The sequence below is a fragment of the Cyrtonyx montezumae genome, unplaced genomic scaffold (assembly GCF_038088225.1).
Source record: "Cyrtonyx montezumae isolate F1298 unplaced genomic scaffold, pur_monq_1.0 scaffold_11, whole genome shotgun sequence".
NCBI classification, from domain to species: Eukaryota; Metazoa; Chordata; class Aves; order Galliformes; family Odontophoridae; genus Cyrtonyx; species Cyrtonyx montezumae.
This window is the reverse complement of record NW_027071837.1, coordinates 12,077,627-12,090,813: the sequence shown is the minus strand read 5'-3', so window position 1 is coordinate 12,090,813 and position 13,187 is coordinate 12,077,627. Positions and strand designations below refer to the sequence as shown.

At 47.8% G+C, this 13,187-nt stretch overlaps 1 protein-coding gene across 1 annotated transcript; it reads right to left on the bottom strand.

The window, feature by feature from the left end:
* Positions 1–361: 361 nt before the first annotated feature.
* On the bottom strand, positions 362–12,860 carry UPRT (uracil phosphoribosyltransferase homolog). Its single transcript, XM_065729613.1, has 7 exons — positions 12,560–12,860; positions 10,254–10,296; positions 5,456–5,525; positions 3,385–3,447; positions 2,529–2,690; positions 1,724–1,822; positions 362–1,231 (listed from the first exon to the last, which is right to left on the bottom strand). Exons 1-7 carry the CDS (start codon positions 12,844–12,846, stop codon positions 1,125–1,127), a joined length of 831 nt encoding a protein of 276 aa, XP_065585685.1. The 5' UTR covers positions 12,847–12,860; the 3' UTR covers positions 362–1,124.
* Positions 12,861–13,187: the final 327 nt, after the last annotated feature.

Sequence of the window (13,187 nt, the reverse complement as noted above, 5' to 3'; positions counted from 1 at the left end):
CTGCCCCCTTGTCTTAACAGTGTTGTTTGGAGCAGCCAGGCCTCAGCAGGATGCTTACCTTCAGTCCTTTGACAGGAAGGAAGAAGCTCCTGCTTGTGAGGGCACAGTATAATCCTGCATTACCTAGAACATGGATGTTTGTAACAGGAGTAACAGACTGTAGCATTTTGATCAATCCAAAGTTATATTAAAAGGAGGTACTACCTAGTTTACATGTTGTGTACTGTGTACTGACTGCCATAGATCAGAAAGATGGCAAGTAGATGAATGCCTAACCTGTTTCATGCAGCCTGCACTGAGTGTTGAGAGAGCACATCCAAGGGGGCCACGTTTGTCTTTAAGCCCTGCTGCTCAGCAAACCCAACTTTTTGCCAGCTTGCATTTCTTCAGAAGGGTTAGTGAGACAGAGTGCACCACAGATGTTCTCAGAGGCAAAACTTAAGCACCATGGAAGTAGAATTTCTGTAGGTAGTGCTTCTCCCATCCTCAATTCCCACCTCACCTGCAGGGAGGTCCCATACACCATAACAGGAAGATTATTTTTTCAGTATCATTGATCAGGACAGCTGCAGCCGTTCTACTTTAGAAAGTAATATTCAGAGATCAAAATGCAGAGGTGATTATCTTTTGGTTTTGGCCACCATCCGAAGACTGAAAACTCTGCCAGGAATGCAGCGTGGCTGCTAACAATTCCAGTGGGTTCCAAGTGCACCCATCATTGTCGAGTTGATTAGTTAGAGGGGCTGTACTGGCCAACCTGGAGAGATGGAAACGTGCGCTAGAAATGAAGTGTACACTTGATCGTGATGTTTTATTTTGCTCTCTCAAGCAGCCACAAAACAGGCTATAGAATAAATAAGTTAAAGCAGAGAGTGTAGCAGTTTACACAAGTATGACATGGAGATGCTCGACTTCGCCATGATTCGGTGTTTGTTACTGCACTTGGTTCAGTGTTGAAGCAGTAACCAACAGAAGTAATCTAGGTCAAGTATTTCCCCCTTTGGCCAAAAAGATTTTTAAACGTGCCCCCAACCGACTCTGCTACGAATAATAATAAAATGTAGAAAAAAAACAACCCCTCTTATGTAATATCATACAGTCATTATCAGTTTGTTCCAAGTGTGTCAGTCCGTTCCAAAATACTTCTGTCCAAAGTGTGTTGGAGCAACAGGATGAACTTCTGTAGTTAAAATTGTGATCTCTGGGAATTCCTGGATAATAGATTTGGCACCTTTTGAGAGAGAGAGAGAGACAATAATTAATGCTGCACTACAGCTGTATTTCAGCCCCACCTGCTAGATCTTAAGCAGAATTCTGTAGGTGGCTCTGCCTCTGTTCTTCCGTCTCATTTCTGGCTTAGCTGACTGCCCACAAGGAAAAACCTGCAAAATGCTGGGGACTGTCCTGGGTTTTCTTGTTTGGATGGTGATCTTCTTTATGCATGTGACTTCCAATCTCAACACAACTGTGGTTACAGCACGGTTGATTTCTGATAGTGATTTCTGCCATGGCCAATTTTTAAAGAGAACCCACGAGATCCACGTTCCTACTTCACCCTACAGCTGTCAGAGCAGCCCTGTGCAATCTATGGGCTCGTGTGCTTCAGAGCAACAGGAAGCTCTGCAGTGCTGCAGTCTGTGCTTGTAGGAATGCACAGCTTTAGGAATCCCCACCTCAACGTACCTCTTCTCCCTCTTCTGCCCCTCGCAGCCCCTCAACTTACCGTGAGGTGTGGAGAATAGGCTTAGCAGGATAATGACACTTGGTTGGACGCCATGTTCTATAAGAACTTTTACAGCCTCAATTACAGTATTCCCAGTACCTAGAAGAGGAAAAAGGAAGATTTTCTCCTGTTTGAAGCACTCACCCTGAGCCAGCTGAGGTTAGCTGCCTGCATTAGTACTGGTGCGTGGCTGAGTGGAGATACCGTCCTTCGCTGGACAACTGTCACCTCAGCAAGCATTAATTATAGAAGACTTTGGTCTCCTGACAGAGGAACTTCATCTCTACATTAAAATAACTGACTCTGCCAGGTCTTAAATGCTGAAGCCAGTGGATTTTATTAGAGCCCTGAGGCAAGAACACTCATCTAAAATATCAATTAAGAGCTCCATGTGCAGGAACAGAATTATATCTTAAACTGGAGAAGTTACTTCATCCTGACAATGTTCTGATACATTTTTAATAGCATTTAATTTAAAAATAATTTAGAATTAAGAGTATTCATCAAAAAAACTCTTCTAATAGTGTAACAAAAATACTGTGAGAAATCTTTTCTCATATAAATTCAGTTTTTTTACATTTTGCCATTGGACCTTAATGCATCCACCTTTGTCCTGTGCCGCTGTACCCAAATGATTTCTGTAGTCGTGTGAAGTCAGGGTAATACACATTCTGACACAGCCTGACCAAGTCCCTGCTGTGTCACCTAACTCAAGCCAAAATCTAATAACAGCCCCCAAAATTCAGAAACTTTCCTTAAAATGCAGAACAGTCACAGCCCGGCCATAAAAAACACAGGTACTTACTTAGTATTGGGTACATAAGAAGAACTTTCCTCCTGTAAATGTCTGGTGGAAACTTCGCATAGTACACTTTTGCTCTCTGAGTTTCCTCGTCGCTCTGGATCAGGATCTTCCCTATGCGGATGGATCTGCAGCAGTCCCGTAAACCTTGTTCCATTGCTTCGCCTCAAAACAGCAGGGAAAGAAATTGTTACGTGCTAAGGAATGGCACCACTACGAGATGTTAAACAAGGCAGTCCCAGTACTCTTCAGTGAAGAGTTCTCCAAAGAGTTTTTCTTGGTTCCCAGTTTTTAAAAGACTGTCAGCTATTTAATTTTTCTCTGTTTAGACAGAAAGAAAACAAGCCCATTCAGTGTTACTTGCTCCCAGGTATTAGTGCTCTCATGTACTAGTGCTGTGCAGCTTTTCAAAGCAGAGAGGTGGAAACATCAAAACAAACTATGTCATAATTCGCATGTGGTTTGGAAGACGTCTTTGAGCTTTGCCCAGAAGAGCAGCACAGGAACCTGTGGAGCCACAGCATTCCCAGAGTTTCAAACAACATAACAGTGTCCCTGCTATCACTGAGCACAACTCATTTGGAGAGCTGTCTTGGAGGAGGAAAAAAATAGAAACAAATGAGGAAGGAGAGTTGCTAGAGAAGAGGTGAGATGAAATCTGCTGCAGTTATTTGCTAAAACGTTAGGAAATGTATTACCTGACATTGTGTGATCAAGAATGTCTAAGAAAGAACGGTAACTAGCAGGTTTAGCTAAAACTGTGCTGTAGAAAAGTGCTGTTGCACTTTTTTACAAGAAGTTGGTTACAGGTTTTAAAGATGCACAACTCGTACTCATTCAACAACCAAAATCTGCCTACCACTTCTCATTATGCTGACTCCACAGTTTCCCTTTTCAAATTTCACTCCTTCATACTTGTATCCTAGGAGAGGAAAGAAACCAAATGTCAGTGGCAATGATTGCTCCCTTCTGTCCCTTCCTGCAGCCCTTTCAGGGCACGCTGTGTTAAGTGACCCTGTGTGAATGGACATGAGGTGCCCCCACATACCAAGGGGACAGTGCTGAGCAGTGTGAATCTCTCAAGTGCCATGAGCCAACCTGCACACCATATCTGCAGGCCTCAAGCAATGGGAACAGAACAAAAAGCCACAAAAGAATTTGTGCTTTCTTTACTTGTAAATTGCTTCAGAAGTGGCACAGATGTGTTCCTAAGAGTGTTTTATAACTTAAATATTTAATAATTATGTGACATGAAGGATGCTATGCAAAATGATGATATTGTATGTGCCCTAAGAAGCCACATAAAGGCACACCAGTGCTGCAAATGAAGAAGCACAACCGAAGTACGATGCTACAATACCACAGCTATGATCTCAGAAGGGCAGAAGTGGGCAGTGGTATGCACATGAAGTATCATCACCAGCATTGGGAGCTCAAGGTGTTGATTCAAAGACAGCAAAGCAAGACAGTCACACCCACACATCCAGTCCCACAATAATAATAAACTTGCACCGGACCACTGCTGTGGAGAATGTGTGGCAATGCTCTTTATGGACTTTGTATGTTCCGCTGCCTGACTGAAAAGTCCAAAGGCCCCTTTAAAGGAGAGGCAATAGGGTATTTCATTGACAGCCTTGAGGGACGTTCTGCATTTCAGCCTTAAAGAATAGAAATTGCCATGCTGATGGCATCTTACAAACGCTTGGAGGAAAAGAGTTCAGTATAGGTAAGCAAGAATTCCTACGTTAAGTGTTTGGATTCCCAAGGCACTGTTCCTCCTGGAGTTAGCTCATCTCAGGCCCTTTCAGCTTCCTGACCAGGTACAGGTATTGAGCAGAAGAGCTGCCACGCTGACAGAGGACAGCTGACGCAGTGCCAGGTGTGGCCAGCAATAAAGGCAGAATATAGCCTCCTCACCAGCATGACTTGTGGCCAGACAGCAAGGTCCAAGACACTCACTGCATGAAACAGCCAGGTAAGCAGCCCCCTGAAGAACTGCTGAGCTTCAGAATGGTGTAACTTGCAGTCACGCTGTGTAATGCAGAGAAGCTGATGGGCTTTGAACTACCTGTCACCAGCTGACCTGGAACAGATGTGAACCCCATGCTCGAGAAGCAGCTCCTGATTTATTTTAAAATGAGCAAAGGTAAGTGACTGCCTTCTTACTTTGGCTAGCTTCAAAAGGAGTGCTTTCAGCCCATCTTTTCTGTAACCAGAAGTAGGGTAAAGAACACAGGTGATTTATTGTGAAGGGTAGATGGGAAAAGTACACAAATGCACAGAGCTGCTCTCAGCCTGATTAAATGCCAGTGAAATCCTGGAGGGGAGGAGGACTCACCTGGTGCAGCTCTTACAGGTGTAGCAAAGGCTCAGATCTTGTACTGGAGTGGCTGGTACTTAGTAAGCAGCAGCTCTGCTACCTGAGCAACCTTCTGCATCTTTACAGTTAACAGGAGCAAACCAAAAGTACTGCAGTGGCTTTCCTCTCATGTCAACACAGCCACTTTTTGTTCCTGCTTACCATCACTCCCAGCTGGCCCCCTGTTGCAACGGGGGCAGATTTAGGCTGGCAAGGTAAAACTGCTTGTGCAGAGCACTTTTTAATGCAATAGGAATGTGAAATGTCAGCAGTTTTAATTCAATTTACAATGTGGGCAAGGAAAATGATAGTGCACAGACAATGGGAAATTTTCACTGCAGTTTTGCAAGACCAATTTAAAGCCTTAGTAAGATAATTATATGGCCATGTTCTGTTCAGCTGTGTTGTTAAACATTTTCTAGCTTTTTTTAATACTTTGAAGGGACCTTAACTCTGCACTCTAACCTGAATGGTAAATTGCTCTGGCCTTTTGTAATGGTTTCATGCTTTGTAACATTGATTAAGTTTCCACTTCTGGTTCTATGTGAGGGAGGAGTAATTTCCCACATACCTGTTGGAGTGGTCACTGTGCATTCTGTGTATGGCAATTGATTCAGTCCCTCTTCAACCACGAGTCTGATCTGTGCAACCAGAAAAAAAGAGCTTAGAGGGATTTGTTATCTATGAATACAAGAAATGGCAGTTGTTTTTGCAAGAACTAGGTGGACAACTCACAGCCAAAGGAGATCCTCTCTTACTTACAGTTAGGGACTGATTGAAAGGGTTTTTTGGAGCAATGCATACATATTGTACACAAATCAAATGAAGGCACTGAAAAACAAAATTGGCAGGGGGAGCATTCACCAGCACTGATGTGAAGCACTGACTTATTTTCTACCTGGCAGATAAAGGCATGAGAGACAAATCTTCCACCACTGCTGGTGAACTACCAAAGTTAACTTCCACTTTGCTGATAGAAAATACTACTGAGAAAAAAAGGAAAACTCCCACTCAAGTTCCCCATCAGCTGAGCCCCAAGCTATATCCACATTTCCCAGCAGAAACTGTGCTGGGGCTGCCCAGAACAGCCACGGGAGCTGTAGCAAATGCAAACACACCACCAAGTGCCCAAAGACAAGTCTCTTTATCACCCTTTCCTCTGGCACCTGGCAGCTGTGGTTAGGAACGCACTGCCAAGCAGCTGTGCTTCCACGTGGTGCAGACAGCCCAGCTGCAGCAGGGACAGCTCTGCTGGAGACAGAGCTTGTATGTAAGTCACACGTCCCTCCAGAGGCCAGACAACCTGCAGCTATACTCCAGGCAGAGGCACTGAAACACTCATCTGGGCCCAGAATGTCTGCCCATGAAAGATGCTCTGGTTATTAAGATGTAGAAAATTCTCTGTGCTAGTGAGCCAAAGGTTCGTAGGCCAGAACTGCTCAAAGACAGCAGCTGTCATGCCAAAGAAACCTATTAAAGCAAAAGTCACTGTGTAATGGCAGAAATGAGGTGACTGCTCCTGGGACTGAGCAAGTACACTGCTCGCTTCACACAGCGCTGAAGCAGCACAGAGCAGAAGGATTCTCCTGCTCTTCCATCCCACCCCGGTTCCTAGCACACACACACACACAGGCTCCACAAGGAATCAGAAAAGGTCCCTTACATTAAAAATTATCTTTGAAGGTGTTTTTTAGCAATTTGTGTACAGCAGCATTCTTTTTTCAGGGGTGAGTTTGTGGCAGCATGTTCAGAGGTGGTGGGGTTCAGTTGGAGGGCGCAGTTCACAAATACAGGGAGCAGTAGAGCAGTTCCCAGGGCAAACCAGGTAGTTCAGCCACTGCTTTCACTGCAGCAGAACTGCACAAAGGAAACAGGCCCTCCTGCCGTGTCAGTCCACTCTGCCTGAAGGGAAGGCAGCTTCCCACCTTACTCCTATCTGAAAGTAGACTTCTGGACACTGTAATTCAGAAATGGAAGGCACCAGTGTTCTACTACTGACAGACATCTCGTTTTAACCAAGACATCCTTGATCTCATTTTGGTTTCTGGTAAATTTCCTGAGCCAGGTTTGGAAGAAACTTCTTTTTTTCTCCATACTGCCTTGTTGTTGACAGGGCTGGCAATGGTGCACATTACTGCAAGCTTCTGGCAGACGAACCAGTGTGGGTCTGTGTTCAGATCACAAATCTCCTTGTTTTTACTACAAGTATCAATGTTTTATGAAGAGGTTGGGAGGACTCTTTTGTTAACTTGTCGGTGTTGATAAAACATTTACGTTTGTGCTACACTTCCAGCTGCCCTCAAACTGAGCTAGGATAACTTCCACCCCTTCTCCCTGTGATGCAATGCCCAGCAGCTCTGTTCCCCCACGTGGCTGCCATGGCTTGGCAGCTGAAGCTGAGCTAGTATTGCTATAGCCCCTCGAGAGCAAGGAGAGGTGAAGTCTTGGTGCCAGCACAGAAGTTTGACCAGACATTAGAACAGTGAGTAAAGAGCAATAACAAGGAAAAAAAAGTCTATTTTAGAGGGAGCGGGGGAACTAAAACAAGTACTAAATTCTCGTTAAAGTCTCAAGGCTTACAGAATTTAGTTTATGCATTTAATGCTGATACACAAAATTATACATTCAATGTGCCCGTGTATTACAATTACATATTTAAGATTGCCTCTGCAATAACAAGGAAAATAGTTTGCTTTCAGTCTTCATTAGATCTGCTAAAACTGCTAGCAAAAGCCACAGCTTATAGCAGATGAGGAGTTTCAGCTAACTACCACTTGGAACACCTTGAGGATGTTAAAATGTTAGTGAACCTGCCCTTTCCTGGCCAATTAAACACGTGAATAAGGTCTCCTTACCACACTCAAATACCACTGAAGAAATCAGGTTTGACCAGTCCTTCATGGTCCCTGAGCAGAGGAATTTGGATTTGGGCAACCAGAGAAAGCAGGTTGACCATATTGTCATTTACAAGAGATGCAGTTGCTAAATCAGGCAACCAACCCCAGTGCAGGTAAGGATGTCAAGAAAGAAGTGAAGCAGTGAAATTCCAATAAATTAGAATTGATATCAATTAAAAAAATAATAAATCTGTTTTTAAACATTCAGTTGGACTGGGTGACCTTTGGAAGTCCCTTCCAACTGAACTGCATTCTGGAGCAACCAGCATAATCTCCTAATTGGTGGGAAGCCAGTAGTTTAACTGCACTGTAGGTGATAACTACACTGATTTCCTAGATGACAGTAATTCCTAAGTGGATCCTCTACCCCTCATGCTGTAGTGTTTCTCAGGAGCTGAAGGGAGGGCAGAGCAGCAGGCTGTCAGTACTACTTCATGTTTATACAGCTCTCCTCACCTCAGGATTTCAAACCACTTTAAAAGTGTGCAGCACCACCCTTGTTATGGGGAGGGAGGTGGGCAGGAGGTGAGGTGACCCCTTCAGCACCACTCACAGCTGCTTGAAGGAATCACCTCCTCTCTCAGCCCTCAAAACCGCACAGTCTGCATTCTGCTCTCTGCAGGAAAGCACTGCAGTGCTGTGAAGCAAAGGCTGCGGGGCAGTGCAGGTCTGAGGGCTCAGCACAATCCTGGAGCACCTCCAGGGCACTCTTTCAGCTGTCTCCTACCACAAGTCACAATGACCGATTGTTTCCTGTGCTACAGGACTCCTTCCCACACCTTCCTCTCCCTCACAGAAAGATGGGTTGTCTTCCTCAAGATTTTAACCCCACATCTTGCAGCTGCAGGACCTCAAGACTGGCAGTCACTTTAAGAAGCCTCCTGCCAACCTTCACCTCAGGTATCTTTGAAGATTTATTTTATGTCATCTCCTCATGTAAAAAACAAACTGGCAGAAGAAAAAATTTTACCACTTTAAAATCCCTCCTTAAGTCCTTTTCCTAATGTCACCTCACAAAATACTTGCCAGTAGCAACTGTGACCTAGTAGCAAGCTTAACTTCATTCTTATTTTCCTTCTGCACTGTTAAAGTTGACAGGAAGGACTGTTCTTAAGAGGTGGGAACCCAAGGTAAGGTAACACGAGAACGTTAACCAGAAACTCTTACTGCAACAGGAGTACTGATGGGGAAGGGGCCTGGCACCTGGACTGGAGAGCTGTACCCTTTGAACATGTGGCATTGCTGATGTTGGCCTTTGTTGGCTTTCTAAATCTTATTCACACATTTAAGCAAATGAAGAAGTTAAAGCCACAAAACAAAACAAAACAAAACTAAAACAGGAAGAATGGCCCACACTTGAGCTCAGACTTTCACAAGCTGTGGATATTTCCTGTGCTGTTCCAACTTGCTCAACAGCACTTAGGATGTTATGTCTATTTAAACAGTGTCTGCTGAGAACTGCTGGCACAGAACGAAGCTGAGACTGTGACTTTCTGCCTGTTCCTTATGCAGTACTATTGGCAAAGAAGGATGCTCTGGTCAGTGACTTATCCAGCAGCTGCAGGGATGAGATTTGTTGGCTTGGGCCTTCGCTGTTCCCAGAGAATAGGAATGGCAAAAACATCCTCAAGAATGGAAAAGCAGAGGGGAAAGTGGGAAAAGCTGCAGAGGTAAAATGCACCACAGTCACAGCCTTCAGCTGTGGTCACAGGTAAGCCCTGAGCAAGCCTAGATCAGGTATGGATTAAGATTGGGCTAAACCTGTCTGATACAGCAAATAGTGCGGGTAACTGATTGCTCCCTAATCTGATCTTTGTTAGAGGGGGAAAGAAAGGCTTTTCTCATTAACCAGTGTGCATCTGCAAACAGGAAACACCCTCATGTATGCGTATGCCTCAGTATATGCGTGTGAGTGGGTGTTGTAAGCACATCGTTTAAATGAGATAAAGGTCTCATTCCCAACAGTCTTTGTTCTGACTTACTAAAATACATGAAAACTTGAAATTGCTTTGTCTCTGCCAGTAACTACCCCATGGTTAGAAGCACATTCCCAGTGTGGGTGCACACAGAGCTGCTTATCTCACACACACTGGTGCCAGGAGGCACCTCTACATGCAGTCACTTGGTAATATCTGGACTGCAAGAAACAGTACGGATCTGTTCCCAGGATCAGAAGGACTTTTTCACACTAACGATGTTATTTCTAGCCTCTGTGCATCTGTTTTTAAATAGTCTTCTCTTATTGGTACTTCTTGCTGTCCTCAAGCAGTTGTGTTTGCTAACAACACGGTTTCTGGAACCCTCTGAGAGCAGTCTGTAACAAGGAACAGAAGTTCCCACATTGAAAGTTGCAGCCAAACAGCAATTTCCACTTTGGAGAAGTTCCTCTCACACCATTATTGTAGCCTGAAAGATCCATTTTAGGAACAAGTCAGAAAGCACAAGACCAAGAAGAAGAAACGCTTCACCTACCAGGCGATCAGCAGAAAACACGAAGTCTCCTCTACTGGCTGTCCTGAAAAAGGGAACAATTTCTGTTTTAAATTGGGGAATAATTTTAAGGACATTGCTTAAATATGGCATTACTTCAAGCACAATGTATTCTAGAGATAGTTGGTAGAAAAGTTTCTTGCTGGACTCCACCTTTACCCCGCAGAGATCCTACCTCATGGGTTCTGGGGTGGGCTGCAAACTAACGAGGGCCGTGCCTCTTGTTGCTGGCAGTGCTGCTCTGTGTAAGCAACAATTAAAGCATGAAAATGTAAGGTTGGTGTCCTGCAGCTGTTCTGTTGTACCACCATTCCAGCTCAGCTCCAGCATCTCAGAAACTCAGATCTCAGCAGCCCGATAGATGTTCCACATCTTTAAGCAAGAGAGCTTTGCTTTGCTTGCTCTTACACCACTCAAACCGTGGAACAACGACAGCATTAGACTACAGAAGTTGAGACTAAATGAGCAGGGATGCACAAGTACCACGACGAAAACACCTCTGTGCTGGCCTGCAGCTTGGGTGGAGCTTCTGGCCAACGTGCCTGCTTGGCTTCTGGCCCTTTCAGAAGGCAGGAAGAATAGGCTCACCTCTTCCTGCCACACACTGTGCAAATACGCCACGTTGAAAGTTCGAGAGAAGTAAGACCAGGTTTTAACACCTTGCTTCCCACATCGAGACACTGTGGTCAAGGAGCTGACATTTACAGTCCACAGACTGAACAGAAATCCTCGGGCATTATATATATCCCCAATGCAGGGTAGTTATACCCCTCTCTTATTGTCAAACTGTGATACACTCTAAAGAGAGCAGTGCACTTAAACCTCAAGGTTCTGTAACATCTTGTGTTTACATGAGTGGAAGCCAAGATGTTTGCCAGCCTGATCCCCATGCAACCAGCAACCTCCTAGCCATGCTAAAGGACAGTCTGAAACACACTGACAGCCTCATCTTCTTCCTCGTGCATAACACGTTATTTCTAATTTCAGATGCTGTTTGTTTTTACATTTCTTGCTCTTTCTAGAAACGCCAGGCTCTTCCTAATTTTCTGCTGCTTTGACTTAATCAGAACCAGTACCCCCCAAAAAAACCCCACCAAATAAGAAATGCTTTGTCATCATACAGACTGCTTCTGTTTGGCTTTTTAAAGGCACTCACATTCCCAGCTGCAGTATGCACAAAACCAGAAAACTAACAGCAAGCAGACTGAGTGGACGTGGTACACTGCAGACCGGACTACAGCATTCCTGCAAAATTACCCAAATGTCATGAAAGGACGGAAGGGCAAACCTGACAGTGTCACAGCTGCAGCCTGGACTGCAAAGTGATGCACAGAGTGCATACTATGAACAAATACAGCGTAGTAGGCTCGAGCACAGGGATTGGGATGTTGATCCACAGAGCTGCCTTAAGCAGCTGTGCCTGGCTTGTTGGGGATGGAAGACAACACTGAACAGCGGTGGCACGCATAAAAATCAGAGCCAAATAATAATGAAAACAACAGTTTGTGTGCACCTGCAGCTGTGACCGGGTTCCACATCACGGCAGCGTTAATTTCTAGCGGCCAGACGAAAGGAGGGGCCGAAGCAGGGCTGCAGGCGTCGGCTATCGCTGCCATCAGCGGGCAGCGCGAGAAGGGCTCACGGTGAACCTGGACACCATCAGCCGCCACTGCTCACCTCCGGGCGCTCGCATCACAGCGGGCAAATTGTGCTTTTAATAGATGCCCGCTACGTATGTTTGTCTTACGTTGCACGCTAAATTTAATACGCTATAGTATCACCTTCCATGCAGAGCAGACACAGACGCTCGCGGTGGGAGGTGCGCAGCCCCGCACCGCGTCCTCAGCAGCGCACGCTGCGCGGTCGGCAGCGGGGCACCATTTTGCGCTCATTTTTGCACTCGAGGTTCGTGACAGAGAGCCGGGGGCGGAGCCGGGCAGCCGTCAGCTCCCGGCGGCAGCGAGCATCCCGCGGGAGGGCACGGCCGCCGCCGCCGGAACGGGGAGAGAGCGCCGGGCCGGATCGGAGCGGCCTCCGCCGTCCGCAGCAGAGATGCGGCGCGGGACACGCGGCCGTCGGCCCCGCCCGGAGCTGCCGGGAACGCGGCGGTGGGGAACGGCCGCCCCCGCCCCCACGTCACCGCAATGGCCGCGCAGCGCCGCGGGAGCCCCGTCGGGAACGCGCGGCCCTCGGAGCGGCTCCGCGGGACGGGACTGCCCGGACAGCGGCGCGCCCGTACCCCCCCCCACCCCCCACCTCCGGAGCCGTCCGCCGCCCGCCCCGCTCACTTGTCCCTGATGATGGTCTGCAGCTCCCGGATCTGATCGTTCATGGGCAGCAGCTTCAGCTGCGCTCCGAGCGGCGACGCGCCGTCCTCCGCCGCGGGGCTGGGGGCCGCCGCCGCCCCGTCGCTGCCGCTGCCGCTGTCCGGGCTGGGGCTGCCGCTGCTGTCCCCGGAGGGCTCGGCGAAGCGGATCAGCCGGGAGCAGCCGCCCGCCGGCGCCGTCTGCTCGTCCTGGGGCCGCGGGCCGCCGGCCGCTCCGAGCCGCCGGTTGTGGCACGGCATCGCCTCCATGCGCCGGGGTCCCCTCCCCCGCGCCGACCGTGGCCGCCACGCGCCGCGCCGCGCCGGCCCCGCTGCGCCGCCGCCGAGGGGCGGGGACGGGAGGACGGCCCGCCCCCGGCCTCCTCCCATTGGCTCCCGCCGCCGTCGCTCAGGGTGGCGCGGGGCGCCTCAGGGCCGCCGGCGCGGCAACGCGGGGCGGTGCTCGCAGCGCCGCGGGACGGGGTCCGCGTGGAGCTCCGCGTTCGGCTCCTGGCCGCTGCTGCGCGGCGGGAACGCGCTGTGCCCTCGCGCGGGCCGCGCTCTGCTTTGAATGCGAAGCACTGATCGCGTTGTTCGTGTCCCGCGCGTTT

What these genes read in the sequence shown, in the direction of transcription:
- UPRT (XM_065729613.1), bottom strand. Translation starts at nt 12,846, where the DNA reads ATGGAGGCGATGCCGTGCCACAACCGGCGGCTCGGAGCGGCCGGCGGC. An exon ending in CAGACCATCATCAGGGACAA is followed by an intron (nt 10,297 to 12,559) that starts GTGAGCGGGGCG and finishes TCCCTTTTTCAG; the next exon opens with GACAGCCAGTAGAGGAGACT. An exon ending in TCTTATGTACCCAATACTAA is followed by an intron (nt 1,823 to 2,528) that starts GTAAGTACCTGT and finishes TTCCTCTTCTAG; the next exon opens with GTACTGGGAATACTGTAATT.